At 34.2% G+C, this 24,571-nt stretch overlaps 1 protein-coding gene across 8 annotated transcripts in view; it reads right to left on the bottom strand.

The window, feature by feature from the left end:
- LOC106051924 (phosphorylase b kinase regulatory subunit beta-like) overlaps positions 1 to 24,571 on the bottom strand; it is a 49,213-nt gene that overhangs the window by 3,948 nt on the left and 20,694 nt on the right. For 6 of the 8 annotated variants that reach the window (XM_056034682.1, XM_056034683.1, XM_056034679.1 and 3 more), the window contains exons 8-25: positions 24,264 to 24,423; positions 22,960 to 23,157; positions 22,338 to 22,395; positions 21,723 to 21,800; positions 21,278 to 21,439; positions 20,300 to 20,397; positions 17,476 to 17,523; positions 16,257 to 16,280; positions 15,382 to 15,612; positions 14,418 to 14,522; positions 13,608 to 13,781; positions 10,505 to 10,672; positions 9,770 to 9,906; positions 9,311 to 9,449; positions 7,714 to 7,916; positions 6,704 to 6,844; positions 2,930 to 3,059; positions 767 to 949 (exon numbers count right to left, since the gene is read on the bottom strand). In XM_056034682.1, coding sequence (XP_055890657.1) covers positions 767 to 949; positions 2,930 to 3,059; positions 6,704 to 6,844; positions 7,714 to 7,916; positions 9,311 to 9,449; positions 9,770 to 9,906; positions 10,505 to 10,672; positions 13,608 to 13,781; positions 14,418 to 14,522; positions 15,382 to 15,612; positions 16,257 to 16,280; positions 17,476 to 17,523; positions 20,300 to 20,397; positions 21,278 to 21,439; positions 21,723 to 21,800; positions 22,338 to 22,395; positions 22,960 to 23,157; positions 24,264 to 24,423 — 2,437 coding nt within the window. Of the gene's footprint in view, positions 1 to 766; positions 950 to 2,929; positions 3,060 to 6,703; positions 6,845 to 7,713; positions 7,917 to 9,310; positions 9,450 to 9,769; positions 9,907 to 10,504; positions 10,673 to 13,607; positions 13,782 to 14,417; positions 14,523 to 15,381; positions 15,613 to 16,256; positions 16,281 to 17,475; positions 17,524 to 18,266; positions 18,282 to 20,299; positions 20,398 to 21,277; positions 21,440 to 21,722; positions 21,801 to 22,337; positions 22,396 to 22,959; positions 23,158 to 24,263; positions 24,424 to 24,571 lie in introns of all 8 variants that reach the window. The other 2 variants (XM_056034684.1, XM_056034685.1) reach the window with 2 other exon arrangements.

Below are 24,571 nucleotides of genomic sequence, written 5' to 3'. Positions count from 1 at the left end.
TGAGGTTGCCTTACTATTAAACACTATAGCCAAAATATTAAGTACCGGTATGGGTACTGCAAAGGCAAGGTTAGGTGAGAAAAAAATAGAATGGGACATTGATACTAATGTTTTCTGTGTTATGACACATTCTTGGTGTTAATTATTTAACAGAAAAACTTATCTCAGGTAATGTCATATCGTTTATAAAGACATCCCATGACATAAGAATTTAACAATATCTAGACCCAGCCAGTTTGCTATGACAGGCTATTAGATATAAATAAAATGGGCCATAAATAAAACCACGTCTTATGCCATCCAGGGTGACGTAACTGACAAACTGAAAGTAAGTTTCACAGTAGAATACTGTCTTATGCCCATTGCCAGGTGTTTAGTTTGCTACCGCAAACACTGAAGTCTTTAGTCTTTCTGTTTGGGAAGTTAGTTATGAAATGCTGTCTTTTGTTTAGTTTCTGGTTTGATTCCCCCCCCCCCTCCCACATCACCTCTGATGCTTTGAAAAATGACTTTGGAGATATTTCATTAATTTTTTAGAATAATTTCACGATTATCATTTACTTTCTGCTTTATAAAATAGTAATATTTAAAATTTAGGAATCAGGAAGTGGAACAAAAAGTTTGATATTCAACTTAAATTTGATCCTAATTATGATGGCCCACTGGGTGGGACATTCGACCAGAAAGGGAAAAAAATATGTCCCACCAAGTGGGACATTTGACCAGAAAGGGTTAAAGGACAAAGAAAAAACAAGCTTGCACTGACCTTGTCCATGTTGGCAGACTGGTGAAACATGAGCTCTGGATTTCTTTCTAAGATGGTTGACACTACCATGAATGCCTCAACCATCAACTGACGGTAAGATGGGTCAGAGATTTTACTCAACATCTGTTCCACTAATAAGGAGAAGTTGAGTTCGTACATGGTCATGTCTGACTGGGTGGGTTGCTGGAAATCAAAAGTTCAATTAGGATCTTGTTATATGAACTATTTGCTTGTTAGATTTATAATAAAGTATCGTGTGACATGAACTATTTGCTTGTTAGGTTTATAATAAAGTATCATGTGACATGAACTATTTGCTTGTTAGGTTTATAATAAAGTATCGTGTGACATGAACTATTTGCTTGTTAGGTTTATAATAAAGTATCGTGTGACATGAAATATTTACTTGTCAGATTTATAGTAAAATATAGTAAGTATTCAAGACAACTATTGCCAAACTTGAACTTCTATTAGTCCCTATTACTTATGCACTAGTCACTGTGCTGGCTACTCCACCTCTTCAATGAGCTCTTCAAAAATCTCTTTTAAAACTTGTGTAACTAATTTGACTCAAGATCTGCATTGCAAGCTTAAGGGCACACGAAAGCAGATATTATATTGGTTAATAAAAGCTTAAAGCTTTTAGAAGAAATAATATCTAGCCATAAAAATGTTATTTCATCTGCGTCCCTTGCCAAGTGAGTATTGAGGAAAATGAGATGGCAGTCAGACAGGCTAAGTAAGCCCTTCAGGAAGTAGTGACAGACAGGAAGTAGTGACAGACAGGAAGTAGTGACAGGAGATCAAAATTCCATAGTTGGACCTGAGACAGTGAATAACTTCTGTTACCTACAAAGAGTGGCAGGCTCGACGGGAAACAGAGACCCACAATAACTTTGGCGTATGTGAGGCAGTGAACTACACATCCTGCCTGACATGACAAGGGGGGTGCAATCATGTCCAGACTTGGCATTGGCCACACCTACATTACACACTACTTTATATAAGGAAAAGAGGAGCCCCCCCCCCCTGTGGCCTCAGTGTGGGGCACTGTCACAGCATTGTTTGAGAATCACTGTGACATGAAATAATTCATGTTCAATTCACGCCAAAAGGGAGGATTGCAGCTGAATCTGGCCATGCGGTCATAAGTCAGTTACTTTTGGTCCTCGGAGTATGATGTTGTATTAAGTTTTGTACTAAGTGTAGTTGTGAGGCATATTCACATTTTGGACTTAGGAGTTATGGATTGTAACTTATTCTGAGAACTATTGTTTGTTCATTCATTGCGCCTTTATGGCAGGATTTGCCTATGTATTATTTTATGGCTAATAAACATGTTGTCTGCTGATAAGAGTGTTGATTGGTAAATATGTTTGTCGTCCTATGCAAGACACAAGACTCAAAGTAACACCTAATAATTTAATAATTGACCAGCAATAAAGGTGCTGCATAATTAGTGTTACAGGCACATTCTCCTTGGTTATTTCAGATGCTGGGATGTTAGAACCAAGTACTTTGACATAAATGACCTTGGAACACTGACAGTCTGGGTCCTGGGAGAGGGTGGGACTAATTGCCAGAATATGGATGAGTTAATTTGGGGAAGAAGTGTATATATATATGTATACATTTTTTAGAGCGCAAAAACCTAAAAACACTATTCAACAATGTCGACCCTGGGAAGGTACTGGGCTTTGTCCGGGATGTGGGGTTGTCTACGAAGATTTGATTTGTGAAATTATGTACATATAATATTTACAAAAGATTTTTACTAAATTATTAAATTTTCACTATCTGTACTATTTTAACTGTGAATAGACCTTGTTTTTAATAACTTAACTAACTAAAATTAAACCCTTGTGGTATGAAGGGAGAGTAACCTTTCAGGGATTACGGGCACAACATGGCCTAAAGTGTTCCAATGTGCCAAAAAACTCAAACTCTATTGTGTCTATTGTGGCAGACTTTTTATGTTTGATTGCTAGAACTAGAATTTTAATATTTGAATTATAAAAAAGGCGATGGAATACTTGAATAGTTTTTCACATTTTTAACATCCTTCTTTATGTTTACAGAGTGGAGGAAGGGAATCCTTGTGCCCTTTGAACCTTATTAAAATAGAAGTGACCTATACATTGCTAGGGCTTGTAAGTAACAGACCTGTGGAAGTAGATAGCCTGCTACTTTTATGCCTCCTGGAGTCTTTTCTAAAATTTGCCATACTTTGTCGTAAAAATCTTTAGGCACTCTGTTAAGTGCTCCATCTAACTGCCGTTTTTGAAAGGGCGTTCTGCAAGTAACAGGAAATCTTTAAGTTATAAAATAACAGTGAAGCAATCAAGGGGTCAATGCTATTCAAAGCAAATCATAATAATGTCTAACAAGGATAGTTCTAGTAACATGGAAAACATAGAACAGAGAGTGATCATTGTTAACCAATAGTGCAGCAAGCATTCCATAATGTTAACTCTTTCTCTCCTAATTAACGATACCATAGTTGATTTAACCCCATTAAATTAAATTAATTTTTTGTTTTATAAATGTGTATTTGTGTTAAACAGCACTCTATCCAGAAAAGTATTCATCATAGACAGTGATACAATTATTGTAATACATTCAAATACAATAATCTGTCAAATCATGTAATTACAGTTCTTATCTCGGTAATACCCTACTGTGTATCACATAATCATGTCAAACACAGTTATGGGAAATTATTAAAAATTAGGGAAAACAGTTGGGCAACGCAAACAAGCTTCAAAAACGTATATATAATTAGGTACTAATGTGAATTTTAATTTATTTTAAAAAAATGTCAAATGTAAATTTACTATGACATAGCTTTGTATTTAAACAAAAAATACTGTATACACTTAAAAAAAAAGCCCTTTGGATGGCCTCACAGGTCTCTCTCCATCTAAATCTTTCACATGTGACTCCCGGCAACACGCCCTAGAAAACCGCTTCAGTTAGCGGAACAAACCATATGAGTGGATTGTGTTACCAAACCATATGAGTGGATTGTATTACCAAACCATATGAGGGGATTGTATTACCAAACCATATGAGGGGATTGTGTTACCAAACCATATGAGTGGATTGTGTTACCAAACCATATGAGGGGATTGTGTTACCAAACCATATGAGGGGATTGTGTTACCAAACCATATGAGGGGATTGTGTTACCAAACCATATGAGGGGATTGTGTTACCACATCATATGAGGGGATTGTGTTACCACATCATATAAGGGGATTGTGTTACTAAACCATATGAGGGGATTGTGTTACCAAATCATATGAGGGGATTGTGTTACCAAACCATATGAGGGGATTGTGTTACCACATCATATGAGGGGATTGTGTTACCACATCATATAAGGGGATTGTGTTACCAAACCATATGAGGGGATTGTGTTACCAAACCATATGAGGGGATTGTGTTACCACATCATATGAGGGGATTGTGTTACCACATCATATGAGGGGATTGTGTTACCAAACCATATGAGGGGATTGTGTTACCAAAACATATGAGGGGATTGTGTTACCAAACCATATGAGGGGATTGTGTTACCACATCATATGAGGGGATTGTGTTACCAAACCATATGAGGGGATTGTGTTACCACATCATATGACGGGATTGTGTTACCACATCATATGAGGAAATTGTGTTACCAAACCATATGAGGGGATTGTGTTACCAAACCATATGAGGGAATTGTGTTACCACATTATATGAGGGAATTGTATTACCAAACCATATGAGGGGATTGTGTTACCAAACCATATGAGGGGATTGTGTTACCAAACCATATGAGGGGATTGTGTTACCACATCATATGAAGGGATTGTGTTACCACATCATATGAGGGGATTGTGTTACCAAACCATATGAGGGGATTGTGTTACCACATCATATGACGGGATTGTGTTACCACATCATATGAGGAAATTGTGTTACTAAACCATATGAGGGGATTGTGTTACCAAACCATATGAGGGAATTGTGTTACCATATTATATGAGGGAATTGTATTACCAAACCATATGAGGGGATTGTGTTACCAAACCATATGAGGGGATTGTGTTACCAAACCATATGAGGGGATTGTGTTACCAAACCATATGAGGGGATTGTGTTACCACATCATATGAGGGGATTGTGTTACCACATCATATAAGGGGATTGTGTTACTAAACCATATGAGGGGATTGTGTTACCAAATCATATGAGGGGATTGTGTTACCAAACCATATGAGGGGATTGTGTTACCACATCATATGAGGGGATTGTGTTACCACATCATATAAGGGGATTGTGTTACCAAACCATATGAGGGGATTGTGTTACCAAACCATATGAGGGGATTGTGTTACCACATCATATGAGGGGATTGTGTTACCACATCATATGAGGGGATTGTGTTACCAAACCATATGAGGGGATTGTGTTACCAAAACATATGAGGGGATTGTGTTACCAAACCATATGAGGGGATTGTGTTACCACATCATATGAGGGGATTGTGTTACCAAACCATATGAGGGGATTGTGTTACCACATCATATGACGGGATTGTGTTACCACATCATATGAGGAAATTGTGTTACCAAACCATATGAGGGGATTGTGTTACCAAACCATATGAGGGAATTGTGTTACCACATTATATGAGGGAATTGTATTACCAAACCATATGAGGGGATTGTGTTACCAAACCATATGAGGGGATTGTGTTACCAAACCATATGAGGGGATTGTGTTACCACATCATATGAAGGGATTGTGTTACCACATCATATGAGGGGATTGTGTTACCAAACCATATGAGGGGATTGTGTTACCACATCATATGACGGGATTGTGTTACCACATCATATGAGGAAATTGTGTTACTAAACCATATGAGGGGATTGTGTTACCAAACCATATGAGGGAATTGTGTTACCATATTATATGAGGGAATTGTATTACCAAACCATATGAGGGGATTGTGTTACCAAACCATATGAGGGGATTGTATTACCAAACCATATGAGGGGATTGTGTTACCACATCATATGAGGGAATTGTGTTACCAAACCATATGAGGAAATTGTGTTAATCATGGCACCAATGGACCAAAGGCCTTCTCGACTGGTTAAGGCAGAGGACTCCCAAGATGGACTACAATGGCCTTGATTTACCAAGGCAAATCACCTAATTGAAGGTACTTGGCTGTGGTCAGGCATAAGAGGGATGAGTGCCGCCATGCTACAGATGAAATGACTACAATAAATGAACACATAATGGCTCCATCATTGCCCAGGTTACCAAGGGCTATGTCTTCCACCAGCGAGGAGGCAGAAGGTATATTACTTGTCCAAATAAAAATAGAATACAGAAATGGAATGGAAAAAAGTGGTTGACTGATCATGTTAAGTGCCCCAATAATGGATAGGAGAAGATAAAGATGAAATACAAGAATTCCTCTTTATTTCGTGTAGCTCTAGTTTTCAATTTTGAAGAAAGTCAACTAATTTTTTCAAAGTAAATTCACAATTTTTTTTTAAAGCTTTACATTGTAATAGAATATTGCAGAAACGAACAGTCCAAAGATATAATACATTGAGATAAAAAATAAATATGAATATATATAAAAAAAATAATATTTTGAAAGCACTTTACTTAAGTGTAAATTTGTATGTGTCAGAAATCAAAATTATTTTTTTTAACAAGAAAGAAATTTTTATAATTATTTTTGTGAATAAAGAAAAGTAAAGAAATTTTTGGGAAAATTATGTCTGAAAAAATAAGATGGGAAAAAAAGTCCTCTAACTTTTAACAATCGTCTGAAAATTTCCATCACTAAATATTTTTCTGTTTGACTTAAAGAAAAGGTTTGGATAAAAAAAAAAACACAATAAAAATGAGAAGTTTTTCTTCTACCTAAAGTCGGCTTCAACAGTATTCTTCGTGAGCACTGACCAGACCATACATTTGACCTGGTGTGGCGACAAACGGCTGAGCTCACTTTTATCTTCCTCTTTCTCTGATTGTAGTTCGACTTGCATGGCTCGGACAAACCATCTAGTTATGAAATAGGAAAGCAGCTTTGTAAAATCATTCTAAACTATATTTACTTTTTAATTTTAATGTGTTCTATGTTTTTGTATAATTGAATGCACACAATAATTGTAAATGTTGATTTAAAGTAGAAAGTAAATACAAGTAACAGTATGAATACAATGTAAGTAATCTAATCTCTCTCTTTTTCTCTCTCTCTCTCTATATATATATTCCCAGTCCCCCCTGCATGTTGCCACCTTTTGGAGTAAGAATACTTCATTACCTTCTTAATAATTAGAAAAAACATATGATTATATGTTAAGAAAATATTAAGAAACTGGAATTGACACAAAATAGAGCAGTGAGATTCATAACAATAATGAATATTCACATTTGACTAGAGTAACACCTTTAGTAAAATCACTAAATTTACAAAGCCTTTAGGATAGAAGACTTAAAAGTAAAGTAGCAATTATACATAAAACACTGAATCATAATCTTCAAATACAAAGACAAAATCTAATAAAATACTCAGAAAGACACAAAGATAAAGGCAAATTTCTAATTCCATTTGCTAGGACAAATTTATACAAATGCTCCTTCTTCCCTAGTGCTATTAGAGTATGGAATGGGCTGCCTGAGCCAGCCAGGAAAACCAGTGACCTGGCAGAATTTAAGTCATTGGTTAACATCCATGACTAGATGCATGTTGTGTAGGACGTAATCATCTTCTTTTTTTGAATTAATGTCTGTATTATATAAGATAAGATATGTAGAGAGAATGTACAGGACTATTGACAATTAAGAATCATAAACCTATCTTCAAGCAACAACAGAATATCGAATTTGAGTTAAATGTTGAAATAAAATGTATCAATGTATCAACTCACCCAATTCTGATCTTCAAGATGCCATCAAACAACTCTGGGGACGTAGCTATCAGCTTCCCAATAGCAAGAATCAGTTCCTGTTGTAAGACAGCCTGGCAGACGTCATGGGGTAAACATTTGGAGTAGACAATGTTCTTTAATTCATTGGGGCTGATTGGTTTGTCCAACACTTCTTCTTCATGACCAAACACACCTACTGTCATCTGAGAGACATTCACATGTTACACATTAGACTTATTTGAAACAGAAAAATATAACCTTCACAAATATTCACCTTATATTATCTTATATTATACAGATGTTACTTCAAAGAAGAAGATGATTAAGTCCTACTGTTATGAACTCCTGTCATATGGCTCTGACATGGACACATAATGTATGTATTTCAGCAACTCAGCAAGGATGTATTAAGAACAGAATATATATTTAATAAAGCAATTGCTATAACTGTAAATAACACTAACAAAAGTTGAACTACTAAATATACATCTTATTTGATTTATAGAAATTTCTTTTAATAAACCCTAATGCTTTGTTTGATTTTTTTTTTATCCTTTCATCAATATGGGGATTCCATGACAGTTTTTCATTTATTAAAAACACCTAGGTATTTTGCGTTTTTAGTCTGTGTTACTGGTTTACCATGAATAAGATAAGTGGAATTAATTTGTTTTCGTTTTTTTGTTACTCTTAATACCTGACACAACTGACATCCATGTTACAGAGAACTATATCCTAATCAAGGGTAATAGCACAGCTTTGGTAGCTGTTATTGCTCTAGCAGACAACTTCTGAAGGAACTTTAAAATAATACAAATGTAAAGAAATAGTACAGAAACAAATCACTTCAAAGGGCTTGATAACAGGTTGGAGTGGAAGAATATTAATGATCAAAAAGCACTGGTCTATAAACTGAACCAAGATTTACTTAATACTTTCAACTAATAGACATTCATGCTTTCTGAAGCTTGACATCAAAATAGTTGTAAAAATTCAGCCACAAATAAATTAACAGAAATTAATCAAATCTCTCTTCAAACTTGGCCTAATCCTGAAATCTAAATATAGAGAGAGGATTTTGATTTCAATAAGTGTACAAAAATAATGCTACAATTATAAACCCAGGTCTTTAGATTCTAATACCTTCCAATAAACTAAAATGTTATACAAGTCAACCAGGAGTTGTCAAGGAGTGTGTAAAGTTACTTGTGTGACTATTTAAGTTTAAAGTTTAGAGGGAAAAAAACTTCATTGAGCAGACAAGAAGAAGGTCAAGGTTAGTATCAGTCAGTCAATAAGTACATTTTTTTTAAAGGTTGAAGTGCAGGAAAGTGTTTTGGGAATTCCCATTGAGTAAATACAACTGAATATTAATGCAATGGGACACAGACACTACTGTATGACTGACATAGTTTAATTAGTGAGGTTTCTTTCAAGTGATTGAAAAACATCCTTGCAACTGCATAAGCAATCACTATTTTCAATCAGCACTGTTTATAATTTAAATCTCAAGTCTGAACTAAAGTTCAAAGAAAAGATAGTGAATACAAAAATCATAAAGATATGTCAATATTCTACCTAACTGTATCATTCCTACCTGTTTCCCTCTGACCAGCATGCTAGTGATGGAGGGGGCAAGACTGTCCACTAACTTGCCCAACAGTGCAGAGCACATGCGGACTGCCCACCAGTTCTTGTAAGCCCCAGCTCTGTCAATCAACCGTTCTAGCCTTTCACTGAGAGAAAGCAGTGTCATTAGTGTTTGACATTTGGTTATTTGTATCTTGGTTATACAAGTCTCTTACAATCTTCCATTGTTAAACTAAAAGCATTCATATATGATTAAAATGAAAGACATTAATATATTACATATTGTGACAATATCATTATAAGTGAGCCTGAAATGACTTTGAGACAAAACCATATTAACATGTCACATAATTAACAAACCTTATGCTGACCAGTAAATATTGGGCAGTAACCCTATAACTTTGATTCAGTTAATGTTAAGGCTCTAACATTAGAATACTGCCCAAGTACAAAATGAGGCCCTAACCTTATAGTGCTGCCATCGACAGAAAAGAAAGGACCTTCTCTCTCGTACAGAATCTTCAGCAGAGTCACTTGGGCATTGAGACCTGACACTGATACCAAGTAGTTCATCAGATCCTGGCTGCTCTTATTGCGTAAATTCTAATAACAGACCCAAAAAAAAATGTAACAGTAAATATTTTAATAAATTATTACGTCCATTAAAATAATAATAATAATAATCTTTACTATCCAAATGGAAATTTGTCTAACAATTTGTGCATTACACCAAACAAAACATGATAACTATAGAAAACCAAAATATACATTCACATTCATAATTTACATGCAAAAAGTTTATATCAGATTGTTAAATTTTATTTAATGATTTGATTGCCAGGGAGACAAAAGAGTTTTTTTGTCTGTTTATCTTTGCTATTGGTGTCTTGTATCTCTTTTGTGATGGTAAAATCATGAAATCCGGACCCAGAGGGTGATTCTTTATTTCTAAAACCTTTTTAGCTTTCTTATGAATGTTTTTATCAAACAGTTGCACAAAATTGGGTTTGTTTTTTGCCAATGACTTTACCAGCAGCATTTAGCATTCTCTGGAGTTTATTTATATTTTTAGTGTTCAGATTGCCATACCCATATTAAAACTCAAAATACTGCAGATGTGAGCGTGATAAAACACCGCAAAATATTAGGTCTACATTAACTCAGGTGTGAGTGTACATGATTTGGAATGAGTTCTACTTACAGCTTCGTTGATGAAGGTCTCTTCTTCCAAAGCTACTAACTGTGGGATCTCTGTCAAAGACTTGAAACTGGCTTTCATTGTCTTCTCTTCAAACTGAGTGAATATGCCTGGGTCAGGCAATAAGTTTAAGAAGTCCAAGTGTTCCACAGCAGCCGAGGAAATGAAAGACTGAACACAAAAATTTAGTTTAAAAAAAAAAAGGTACAGTCAAACCTGGACATAGAATATTGTTTCTTAAATTGGCACTAGATAACATATCTTCCATTCTGATACTGATAGGTATAGACAATGTATTTTTTTTTTTAGAATCTAATTACTTTAATGTAATCACTGGATACTATTAACATATTTATTTAATAGAAAATTGTTTTGTGCATGTTAGTTTCTAATTATGGACTTAATTTTTTTTTTTAACAAAAACAAACACAAACTTTTGATTATTCTTTCAATTTATTGTTGACTTACTATAGGATACAAAACACAATCTTAATTAATTGCTAAGTCACTCAAAAACACAATCTTAATTAATTGCTAAGTCACTCAATGTCAAGTTCTAGAAGTTAATCCAATAGCCTGTATCTAAGCCTAGTCATGTGCTATGCACTTTGGTTACGATTGTACCAAGTTTGAACTCTGCCTGCAGTCATGCTCTGCAGGAGTTTGTGGCAGGAAATCAATAATCTTAATTTCTGAAGGAACATCTGAAGCTAATAAAGCATATCTGCTGTCTGTTACAATCCCTGATGAAATATATTCCTTGGCATTACAGAACTGACAGTTAAGCTTACCAAACCCTACCAAACAATGTGGGAACAAAATAAATTACTCCGTGAGTTGAAAGCTGGCTCCATCATTCACCTGAACAAGAGGAAGGGAAACAGATTGCGGCATTTTGATTGCTAGTAAAATTCTGTCTAGGGCGCTGTAGGTTAGACTACAAAATCAATTTAGAAGCTGATCTACTTCCAGTACGTCAATCAGGCTTCATGAAGGATAGAGTTAGAGTAGAAATAATTTTTGCAAGTCTTCCAAGTACAAGACAAATGAAGAGAACACAAATCTAATCTCAACAACACATTTATAGATTTGATTTAAGCATTTGATGACGTCAGCCGTGAGGGTCTTTGGCAGATCATGTCTTAATTGGACTGCCCAGATCAATACATAACAACAATGTATCAATTCAATAAATGGCAAGCAACCAAGAGTCCTAGACAACAGCAAATACTCCAAACCTTTTCCTGTCTCAAATGGTGTGAAGCAGGGCTGTGTGCTAGCATAATGTTAACTGCCATGCTAAAAGATGCCTTTCATGAAGACATGCAATACTGCACTCACACGGGTCTATTCAACATTCAAAGTCGGCAAAAACCAAAAAGTAAATTGAACTATTTGACTGTATCCAGAAGAAATGAAGAAACTAATAGTGAATAAAATAAATGAGAAATGGACAAGCTCTCATCCGAATCACAAGAAAGATGATCCTATAATAAGCTATCCCGACAAGATCAACGTCTAATCTTTCGACTCAGGACCGGACACATCAGAATGAGGCAAGATATGTACCGGAAGCTCAAAATTGGAGCCAGTGAAATCTGCCCATGTGGAGTGTCACCAGAGAATGCTGGCCATCTCCTTCAAAACTACTCTCTTTACAAGAGGTCCATACAAGACACTTCCCCAAAACACCCCAATAGAAAGAAAACTATATGGAGAGCTCCCTGATTTGGAAACCACTGCGTTATTCATCTCATGTATTGGTCTAGTCATTTCAACACTCCAACATAAAAATGAGAACGAGGAAGAAGAAGAGACATTTGACTGCCTTTAATTTGTTAATTACTTTCTGTCTTTTTATATTCAACTTATTGAAATGATAAAGTCATAACTTGTCATGTTATCTGAATACTTTTAATTCATTTAGCCCAAAAGTTGTGCCTAATTGAGCAACATCAAGTGACATGATGTAAAGTTCACCACTTCCTCTAGTCAATAAATAACTAAATGATGACATGTTGCCATCATAAAAACCATCTGCCTTTACTTTCTAATCAAAAAAGTTTCGACTGGTACCCATCATACCTTGAAATTCTAGATAAGGAATCTCATTTTTCACTAAGAACCCGAAACAGACCTTTAAAACCCCTTTAAAAACTGAACCACCCTATTCTATTCTATAAAAGTAAATATAGTAAAAGAAAAAAAAAAAAGCAGAGGAGGAGTCCAAGTCCAGTTTATAGTACTAATTACTACTAATGTAGGGTCAATTGCATTAAACTCCAGCAAGTAATCCAGACAATGAAATCCATGATTCCAGTTTATAATACTTTATACACAGTGGCTGGCAGCCAGGTGGCTGAGTGGTAAAGTGCTTCCAAAGCTAGAAGACTGGGATTTTTAATTTTGAGATGTTTGGTCGCCTCTAATGAATTATGAGACATTAGTGGGGAAAAGAAAAGGTGGTTCGTCATTGTACTGGCCACCCTCATTAACCGTGTACCACAGAAACAGATGACTTTTACATTATCTGCCCTATAGATCACAAGGTCTGAAAGGGGGAACTTTACTTTTTACTTTTACTTTAAATAATGGGTATTTAGATGTTTGTAAAATGTTTTACATGTTTCGGATGTTCCTTCAGAGTTGAAGATAATTACTTCCTAGTCCAAACCTCCCGCAGGACAACGGGGGATGGGAGCGGGCAGGGTTTGAACCCTGGACCATCAATAAATCTGAACGACAGTCCAGCGCGCAAACCGCACGACCAGGCAGCCATTTAGATTGTGTTTAAATGAAAGAAACGCATAATTATTTGTTGGCCATGAAAGTTGAGTGAAACAAAGAGTTAAACTGAAATCAAGTTTTATGTTCTACAATTCAATGAAAGTTCCCAAGTGTGAAAATTTGATTTTTTTTTTTTTATAATGAAAAAATCAATTTTCTAATTTTGGATGGTTATAATGACACTTGAGATTTTCAGCTAGTCTTGCATCAACAAATCTGAAGACTTAAATCGCATAAGCTTCTTGAAGTTCATCAACATTCAAATATTTCAATGGTTTAGTTCACAATGTCAAGACACTTGTACTCCAGGGGCACTAACCTGCAATCTGCCAAGTCTCACTCTGATCCCATCAACATCACCTTTTTTAAACTGGGAAAGAAGTTCAAGGAACTCAGCAAAATTATGTCCCCTTATAGCATTTTCTCGGATCACCATGCACCATGTTGGACGTCCAGATAGTTTCCAGCATTTAGCCAAAAACGCCAGATCATTCTGTTGAAGGACAATATAAAAGACAAACAATAATAATAATAATAATAATAATAACAATATACCCCATTGTTATATCAACCGAGGGGATAATAACAACTGACCTCACAGACACCTTCAAGACGCTTAACATTCCTAGGAACATCCTCGTTGCCTTGTCAGAGAGCAGTACTGCTGCAGACCTGCCACATCACCAGAAAATTCCTCAGTGGAAACTGTTAAAGGGACTACGATGAATTTTGTTTCTCTTTAGCGAAACTCGACCCTGGCAGCGCCAGAGAATGACTACTCGTTCATTTCTAGCATAATAATAATAATAAGGCCTGTATTTGAGTCCAAAGATGAATGAGGAATGCAGTATTTCCCATGGCTATGCAGCCCAGCTGTGACCTACATATTTTGCCACATACAATACATAAAAACTAAAGGAATGCAGTATTTCCCATGGCTATGCAGCCCAGCTGTGACCTACATATTTTGCCACATACAATACATAAAAACTAAACATATTGCAATGGACGTAATCATCTTCTTTTTTGAAGTAACGTCTGTATTATATAAGATAAGACGAGATGAAAAGCTTGAAATTATTTGATAATTATTTTTACATTAAGTGTCAGTAAGTTTGATCAGACTCACTTTACAATCATCCATTACAAGGGAAATATCTTGAGCCAGGTAGAAGTCACTCAGCTCAAACAGAAGTGGGTAACACAACACTGTCTTTCCACAGGCTCGAAAAACCTAGCAATGACAAAGAACAGTACAAACCTAGCAATGACAAAGAACAGTAAAAACCTAGCTTACAATTTAGCACTTTATAAAGCTAAAAATGCAACAATGAGGATGGAACAGAAACTGCTAGAACTAGAGTGAGCAGTGGCAAACTAAAAAGCTGAATGAAAAGCTGTATATTAAAAAAATGAATTTAGTATTACATTATGGTCATAATTGATTTCTGATGTTGAATACATTGTTTCTCTATTAGATTAGCTTTGAAATTCATAGTCACTAGATTCATCTTCTTTTTAATAAATAAATAATTTTTACAATTATTTTTTTTTCCTAACAAATATCTTAGTTTATGAACTAAATAAAAAAACAAGTTTACACTTAAATAGGTCTACACATATTAAAATAATTGTTAAATGCTAACAGATACCTCCAATAAGTATTAAATGTTTACAAGTACCAGCCAGTGTTTTTAAAGTACTCTCAGCTAGTTCCGTGTCAACAAGTACTTGAAACACTTTTCTATGTATCATCTCACAATGACTTGTTACAGAGTCCCAATTATAGGAATGTTTTAACTAAGAGTGGAAGTCACCTGCGACTGATCTCTGTGACAAGAACATGTCCCTCCATGCACAAAACAGCGTGTGATAGCTTAAGTCTAAGTCCAAAGTAAGCAAGTATCAAGAAACAGGTTCATGTCAATCATGACATCACATTAACACATGGATATATCAGACATATTTGGTGGAACAGATATAAACTAGTATCAGACAAGGTTAAATATTTTGAAAGAGTGTCATGGAAATAGTACTCAGATAGATGTTACTTATCTAATAGTGAAACATTATTTGCAACTCGAGTCACAGACCTTAGAAGTACTGAGGACACCAAAAGGTCGACTTGGTCTGCCTGTGATGCCCAGCTTCTTGTTGATGCCCAGGTATTCATAGGCTTTGGTCAGTTCTTTTGGGGACCAGATCTGGATTGGCTCAATCTGGTGAGGGGTCTGAGTCTCAATCCCGTAGGTACCGAGTAGCTGCTGAAGTCGAGATGTTTCAGATATAAGGACAATCTGAATAACCAGATCTGGAGCTGTTCCCTAAATGTGGATAATACAAGATAAATATACTTTACTAAAAAAAATATTTGAATACAGCTCTACATAGGATACAGAAAACAAAAAATCACATAAATATCCCACTGATATGTATTTAAATAAAAAAAAACATTTTAAAGAAATAGAAAGTTTACTTTATAAAACAATATTTTATACAGGTAGCCAAAATCCAAAGATTATCACTAAATATAAATACAGAAGAAGTTCATTATAAAAACAACATAAATCATTACAATGTTTTGTAATCAAACTAGATGCACTGGTAATAATATTCTTAATTCTTTCAGTGCAAATGAAAATGGAGTTTTCCAGGATAAACACGAATTTTCAACAGGGGAAGAGTTACCAAAACTAACCTAATTTTTTTTATTTGATTTTATTTTAAAGGAAAATGAATGGGCTACAAAAGTATGGTATATAAAATAAATTATCCAAAATTTTTTTTTTTCATTAATTTTAAACTGAGCATGGAAAAAGAAAATATTTAGAATCGATATACTGAAAGATTTAACCTTTTAATTAAACATTTAATCCATAAATATTAAAAATTCACAAAACTAAACACATGTCATCACTTCAAATTTCATAAAAGATGAACAAATGCACTAAGAAATTGTTTTATTTACACTTTTCAGGTCCCTGGAAATTAACTGAAAAAGAGGAACCATTAACACAATGTTGTCTTTTTTTAAACATGTTGATACTGCATCAAATTTACTATCAAAGCAAAAAACAATCACTCCCACATCCAGAAAATAAAAAAAAAGAGAGAAATAAAAAGTTTAACATAAAAAAAGATAGTGAAATAAATATTATAAACCAAGTCACTCGCTGAAAGGAACGCCGCACTCACCAGCGCTAGCGAAGTTACTCGCTGAGAGTAACACCGCACTGAAGGAGTTAAGTAAGAGACAAGAGTTACAAAAAAAAAAAGAGCAATAGCAATTAATAAATATGTAAAATATCTGAGATAAACAAACGAGCTTGACATTCTAATGCTCAAGTAAATAATGGGTAAGCAGAAAGGAAGCATAAGCAACTATTCACACTGTAAATATCAGAAGGTAGCAAATAAGATTTAGCTACTATTGCTAAACTAAACGACAGAAGCATAAGCAACTAATGCTACGGTAATTGACAGAGCTATGCAAATAGAAGTTAGCAACTATTACTAAGGTTAAAAAACAGTGTTAAAAAAAAACCCAGAAGATCCAGCAACTATTACTAAGGTTAAAAAACAGTGTTAAAAAAAAACCCAGAAGATCCAGCAACTATTCTGTAAATAAGTTACAGAGATCAGTAATCATGATGAAACAAGCAACAATTTCTAAAGCAAGTGGCTAAACAAAAGAAAATGTTAACCATGTTGATATTAGGTCAGGGTAGTACGTACAATCAAGTTAACTTCAGGGCTAATTTAAATAAATGACACAAAATTTGTCCAAACCAATATTTATATTTATGTCAACAATTTAAAGATGTATACATATCTAAACCGTGAAACCATGCTTTCAAAAAATTATAACAATGGGACTAGAACATTGAACATTAACTTTACAGACTAGTAGTCATAGTTAGTTGTAAAGACTCAAATGCCAAAAACAAAAACAAAAAAAATGTGGCCCTAAAAAAAATAGATTATTGAAATAAATTAAAACTTTTAATAGAAATCTTTAAAAAATGTAACAATTGTTAAAAAAAAAAAAAAAATGAGTCACAAAAAGTAATGAGAAGAAAAACGGTCTAAAAAAAAAGTATGAACAATTGTAAGGCCAATAATTAACAAAGGGGAAATTTTGTAGAGTGAAGGACAGGTTACAAAGATGAAACAACAAAACATTTTACCTTTCCTGAATCTAAATCGTCCCATTTTTTAACAAAATGACTCAAATCCTGAACAAAGATACAAGGGACATAAAAAAACACTATATAATATTAGGTTAACATGAAAACAGGTTCCAGTTATTGGATCTGTATTAAAATCAAAGAGAATTCAGAAGTGTTATCGTGGGGATGTTATGTGGGATATTCGTTACTTACCTGATCAAACAATGAAAGACATTTACAGAAACTGTCAAACACTGAGTTGTTTCAAGATTTTTTTTCCCTTTTAACAGATATGGTTTGATACTATTCAGACAGAAGACACCTAAAAGTGGGTCAGTGCTACATCTCAAATCAAATCAGTTAAAAAAAAAAAAATTAAATAAATAGAACTAAAAATTATTATTTATTAAAAACATAACACAAAGAAGCTGACAATATTTACTAGTCAACTATTGGTCATTTATGGCTCAACTATTGGTCAAGTGATTATTTTATTAATGTAACTGCTAGGGTCACAAGTAACAGAGTACTTCAAACAAAGTATTAAACGACATTCAAAAGAAATCAGCAAAATTGGCGTTGAACATGGACACATGAATAATATATTCAAAACTATGTCGCTGGAAAAAAAAATATAATCCATTAAGAGCAAGTTTGTTAGACTGAGACTAGAGACTAAAGAAAACAAACAAACTACGCAACAAACCACAGCAGGCCAAACTGTGTTAGTGCCGAACAAGGGAGGCTACCTAGTGAGTTAAAAATGTGCAGCATGCATTAAAACTGTCCTAAACAAATGATATACATACATCTGTAGTCCTGTGCTAGAGAAATAAATGTATTTCAACTTAGATTGAGACATATTTTCAACATAGTTTGAATGAACCCAACAAAAAAAGAACAGATTTAAAAAAAACATCCCTAAAATACTCAAGTTGACTTAAGTTGACTCTTGAAAGTCCAACACTTCATAATCTGAAACACTAAGTAATCCAATGTGGCACCTATGCTAATTCATGTAATTAATATGTATTGTGGTACGTATATTTTGAGTATGTAGGAGGTTTGAAATTATATCTGTGGCATTTTATGTCTCGAGAGACGATCTTTTCCTTTTGCAACTTCTTGTGTGACTAAAGAGGCTAATCCTTGATACACAGCTGCGATTGCAGGTTGGGCATATGTAATCACCAGGCAATTAGTACAGTATATGTGGAAGATGAAATCATATGTTTTGTATTTTTAAGATCAATACATTTTTATTTTTCGTCTAATGAATGTCTAATTTTCTAGACTTATTCAGCTAACCCCCACTGTTACATAACTTTCAGACTATCAAGAGTCAACTGTATTTCCATCATGATATCAACAGGAAATAAAATTTCATGACTTTCCTGCCTATCTCTAGTTTAAAAGTACAGCCTTTTTTTTTTCTTTAACTGGTGGTCAATTTCTAGGCACTTAGATGATTACAACAGGACAATAAATTTTTATTTCAATACTATCAAATACAATTTTGAAACTAGTTCTGTAGAAGACGCAAAAAAACACAAAAAGTACAACTCAACAGACCCTAAATCAATTGGTGTGTTATTAAGAAAATGATTAAATAATCAACTAGTTAATAAGGGGACCTGTGGCAAGGAGCCATACTCTCATTCCTGTCCTCTGGGAGAAATCCTTGTCTTATGTCAAAGGTTTCAGGAGCAGTAATATTTAATGTCATTAAAAATATTCAACATCTACAGATCTAATGGAACTCTAATGCGAAAATTGTTTTTGTGTGTTAATGTCAAATTAGTAACATAGGTAGGCTATTGCTGGTGATGGGGGCTTTAATGTTCAAAATTTAAACAGGGATTAAAACAAACCTTATATCTGCCATACGAATCGACTCCAGTGAATGGGCGAAGTCAGTATTTAATGGAATAAATAAAACGTTATCTCAAGGTTAAAAAATGATGAGCCCATGTAGAAGAAAGATCAAGTGATAGATGGCCACCAGGAGATAGGTTATCTGCATGAGCATAATTATTCTAATCACTCTTATTTCAAAAGATTACCACTACTCCCACCACACCGTGGCCTTTGATGATAATGTCATGCTGTATGCGCAGGATAATGGATAGTCCCAGATTTGGACCCTTTCTGCTAGCATCCCCCCCCCCCCCCATCATCCCATGGGAGGTTTGGGCTAGGATGTAATTATCTTCACAAATATTATGGAGCATTCAAAACATAAAACATTTTACTAGCAACAAAATAGAAGCCACATAACTGCTTTAAGTCAAAGCAATGACTGGGGAAGGAATGACTGGGGAAGAAATGATTTGATTTGATTTTTTTGATTTGAGGCACATCGGCACAATTTAGGCCATGTCGTGCCTGCAGTCCCTTATGGGAAGAAATGACAGGGGATGAAATGACTGGGGAAGAAATGACTTAACACAGTGTAGAATAATTAAATTCTGACAGTAGTACCAACTAAACCTAACCCTACATGTTCAGTGGATTCTTTTTTTTAACCTAAAGTATTGGTAATGTAGTTTATGACAATGAGCATAAAAAAAAGGTAATGTACAAAATTTACTCTTTCAAACCAGTTGCCTTGGAAAACAATAAAGACAATACAAAATCCTTGCCCCAGCTCAATAACCATTACATCAGTATTTCAAAAATTCGTACCTCAAAAGAATACTTACAAAAATGTAATGACCAATGAAGCCTAAATAAGTATTTAGTGTACTATGTATAGTATATAGTTAAATATACTCAAAAAATGAAAGTTGCTTTTAAGATCTCAGTAATTAAAAAAAAATAATAATGGTTAAATGTGAGATACCTGAAATTTGGAATAGCGTGCACTAAAAGTAGGTCGCTCAGTGGCAGGCAAGTGCCGACGGATGCAATCAAGATCATTTATGCCCAATAAGCCATCAACTAAAGAAATGATGGAGAAAATCAATTTTAATGAAAAATTTGTATAATTAAACACTGTAATACTTGAGAGATTGTAGTTATACATATAGGCTCTTCATCCTTTGAAAACAATGTTTGTATTTAAAAAAAATTACAAGCCACTTAATCTTTTTCATTTTTTTTTTTTGCTTATGTAGAATTCATCTTTTATGCTTACAGCATGCTCAGTGCACTAAGGTCCAATCTCTGTTGTGGACCTGTGGGGGGAGGAGGGTAAATGGAAAAAGATTTCTGTGCTGGAGCTCCAGAGGGGTGGTGGCTGAGTGCTCAAACAATTGGCTTCCGAACCTGGGGTCTCTGGCTCAAATCCTAATAAAGACTGGGATTTTTATTTTCTGGGTCATTAGTGCGCCCAGCTCTACAGGGTACCTGACATTAGTTGGGGAAAAGTAAAGGCAGTTGGTCATTGTGATGGACACACGACACCCTTATTAGCCGTGGGTAACAGAAAAAGATGACATTTACATCATCTGTCCTATAGATCACAAGGTCTGAAAGGAGAACTTTTTTAGGAGCTCAGCACACACAACTCAGCTCTAGATGGGTTTCGAACATCCTACACATTTTTGGACACAAATTAAGAAAGTGATACTTAAAAGTGATACTTGAAAGTGATACTTAAAAGATTCAAACCTTGCCCCTCCAGAACTAAAAATAAAAATCGCTACATCAGTAACTATCAGAAATAAAAAACTAAAAGAATGAGCAAACAATACTGATATAAATTTCATATATTGCTTTAAAAAGACAGACAAACCCCAAAACATCAAACAACATTCCTAATTAAAACTTACATTTTGAACAGTAAATCTAACATTTAAAAAAAATTATTATTTCTTACGAAGAAGTTTAGAAATAAACAGCAAACTCTGGCCCCACATAAAGACACCAGCAGTGGTCCCTTCAGGTGATGGAACTTTTTTTTGACTACCAGGAACCATTTTCTCTTGCTCCACATTTTGTTTAGGTACATAGTAATACATTGGTAGCAACTGACCAGTACCTTAATCATAGAAAATTCAATTTAATAAATAAAAGAGCATTGCGCCTAAAAGTTTAAATAATCTTATCTGCTTTGTTTTGTACAAAGTTATAAAACATAACAATGAGTTTTAGTGACACATAAAGGAAATAGGATTATACAATTTATTTAACAGACAACTCAAAATACAGGTGAAAGAACTGTGATTTTAACTGGCATGTATCTCTAAGAATAAAAATATAAATGAAAGAACTAAATATTTCACAATGTAATCAAGTGTCTTAAATAATCTGAAACTGCTTACCATCTGGAGAATCAAACAAGACTCCATTGACCAGGCCTTGATAATACTTCTGCTCATCTTTATTGCCTCTGAAAATACCTTGAAATAAAAACAAAAAGTAATAAAGAAAAATGTCTCCCACATATGGCTGTAGGTGGGGCACATTTTATTCAGTAGGCTAGGCTCTACCATTTTCAATTATTCTAACAATTTTTCTTTTTTTTTTCACAACCCATCATGAATCAACAGGTAAACATAGTGGCTATGTTAAAGCGGATATAAGGAAAAAAAAAACTATCTGTAATAGCAACTCTTTATGCTTGATCAATATGCAACTGTACCATACAGAATAACAATTTAAAAAAACCCATTAAAACAAAACTTTTTTTTTATGTACTTTTCAGAAGTATAGTCTTTTTTTTTTTCTAGATATTTGGGTTCTTTTGGTAGATTCATTCAAAATGTGGGAGATGCTTATGTCCCATCATTTACTATCAGTTCATGGTGTAGTAAAGGACAAACTGATTACTTATGTTGTCATGAGTGTGCGCTAACACCTAAGGCAACTGTGAAACAACTTTTTTTTTAAAAACTGTTAATTAAAAGAAAAAAAAAACAAAAAAAAACAATACTTACTGTCTATCAATAAAATAACAAAAAACATTGGCCACTCAGATTCAATCCCATCAAAATTCTAGAAGAGAAATGTTTCACAATTATTAAGCTATTGGAGCAAGAAAAAGAACAATATAATCTCCTAGGCCCATACAAATGTTTCTAATTGATAAAACACACATTCTTTTAAAATAAAAACACTATAACATGAAACACTTTTGGTCCCTTAGTAAAAACTGTAGATAGAAAAACAATTAATCAATTTAGTTTTAACCCGATATCTGTTAGCTCTAACAGTGATAGTACAAAAACTAAATGTGTCTAAGTGTTCAATCTCAGACAACTTTGTAATTCCAACATATAAGACAAAAATATCTTCAAAGGTATTTTTAAACCCCACTATTGTAACCATGCATTTGATCTTAGTGAATTTCAATAATTTACTTTCCATTTCAATTCTTGGAATTCTATTAATAATGTAAGAGGAACATCAGAAAGTGTAACAGTAGTATTCATATATTTGTGCTAATTTAAAGAGTTAATAGAATGGTATAGGGAAACCTGAATAAAAAAAAAATTACAGCTTTAAAACAAGGTTTAAATGAAAAGTAAGAAGAAAAAAATTTTTTTTTTAAACTCATACCTTTATTTCAGCAGGACGGTAATACTTTCTATTTTTGTCCTCTATAACTGTTTTGTACCCATCTCTAAGAAAACGTTTGATACCAAAGTCGCCTTTTAACTTGCGAATGACCTTCTCCATTGTTCTGATTCTAACCTCATCTTCATGTATGGCAAATGCAGGCCAACTTACAGTCAACAGAAGAGAGGCATCCGTGTTCTACAATTAGAAAAAAAAAATATTTTTTTTTAGAAAATTTCAAAGATACAAGAGCATGCAAATATCAAGGGCTGGGATTCTTACAAATTTAATGTTCACACTAGGTTTTGAGGAATGTGAATGCAAGGCTGCCTATTGAAAGTCACTTCTTAAAGATTTACTAGCAATAAAATTACTTTATATTCAACTAGTCCTGCTACATCTGTAGATTCATTCATTCAAACTAGTAAAAAAAAATCTTTGCTGTGTCATCAAGTGGTATCATTTAATAATTATTATAAATAAGTCCCCCCCCCCTTTCCCCCCGCAACCCAGTCCACAGAGACCTAATAAAGTCACATTCAAAATAAGTTTCAGTTTTAATTAATCAAACATGAATACATGAATATAGTAAGAGTTTCTGGGATTAAGTATCTTCAAGCCTCACCCCTGCACGGGCAACCGGACAATGAGTTTTGTTTATCTAGAGAAAAATCTCAATCACTCTGCTTATATGAGATGTAAGACTAAAGCTGTTGTTAACTGAGTGACTTGAATCAACAAAAATGTAGCTTCTCTGCTAGGCTGCCTAGTACCTAGTAGGTAAGTACATGCATATTTTTATTTTAACCTCACATTAGTGCAATAGTGAGTTCTTGCTCTGGAAACTTTTTCCATTTCTGTTTTAAAGCTTTTAGAAATCTGTGCGCTTTAAAATTGCTGTTTTTTTTTCAAATTTCATCTTTGAAATATTTTCACAATGCTCATCGATGGAAACAAACTGATGAAAACACATGACATTAAAGTATGCTAGCGGCACAAGGGTTAAATGGTTATAAATAGAAGGTGAAGCAAATATGGTCAAATAGAGATAAGCTCTGAAGAGGATACAAAGATCTTTGAACTGGACCCAGGACATATCAGAGCCCAGGTACTATGCTAATATTTTTGACCATCAAATCCCCCAAAAAGAACCTTATCAAGTCAGCCGAGTTATTACGACTCCAATTGTCATCCAGAGTCCCGTGGTTATGGGCTCTGCCAAGAGTCTGCCCATATAATTTTTTTACTTTACTTATCTTTCCATGGGCAATGCAGTTACAAAGACTGCTGTGTTCTATGCTTACCTTAGAGTTTGATTCTCTGGGTAAGATAGTTTCAAATATTGTTCTGTTCCTGTTGTGGGCATCAATATCAACAAAAATCACAGACCAGGCGGCACCATGCTCACCAAATAAGTTACATCCATTGACTGCCTCTAAAGCTGCTTTAGCCATGCCAATAGAACTGATGACAAATACAATAACAAATTTCTTAAATAAAAATGTCTTTTTAATCAAATTAGATGTCAATGAATAAAAACTAGATATCCAGTATCATATTTCTTTTTGGGGGCATATCTTTACGTTTCTATTGTTATGTTTTTTTCCCCAGT

Source organism: Biomphalaria glabrata, chromosome 7, assembly GCF_947242115.1.
Source record: "Biomphalaria glabrata chromosome 7, xgBioGlab47.1, whole genome shotgun sequence".
Lineage (NCBI taxonomy): Eukaryota > Metazoa > Mollusca > Gastropoda > Planorbidae > Biomphalaria > Biomphalaria glabrata.
Note: the sequence above shows the minus strand (reverse complement) of the source record. Positions and strands in the feature narration are given on the sequence as shown.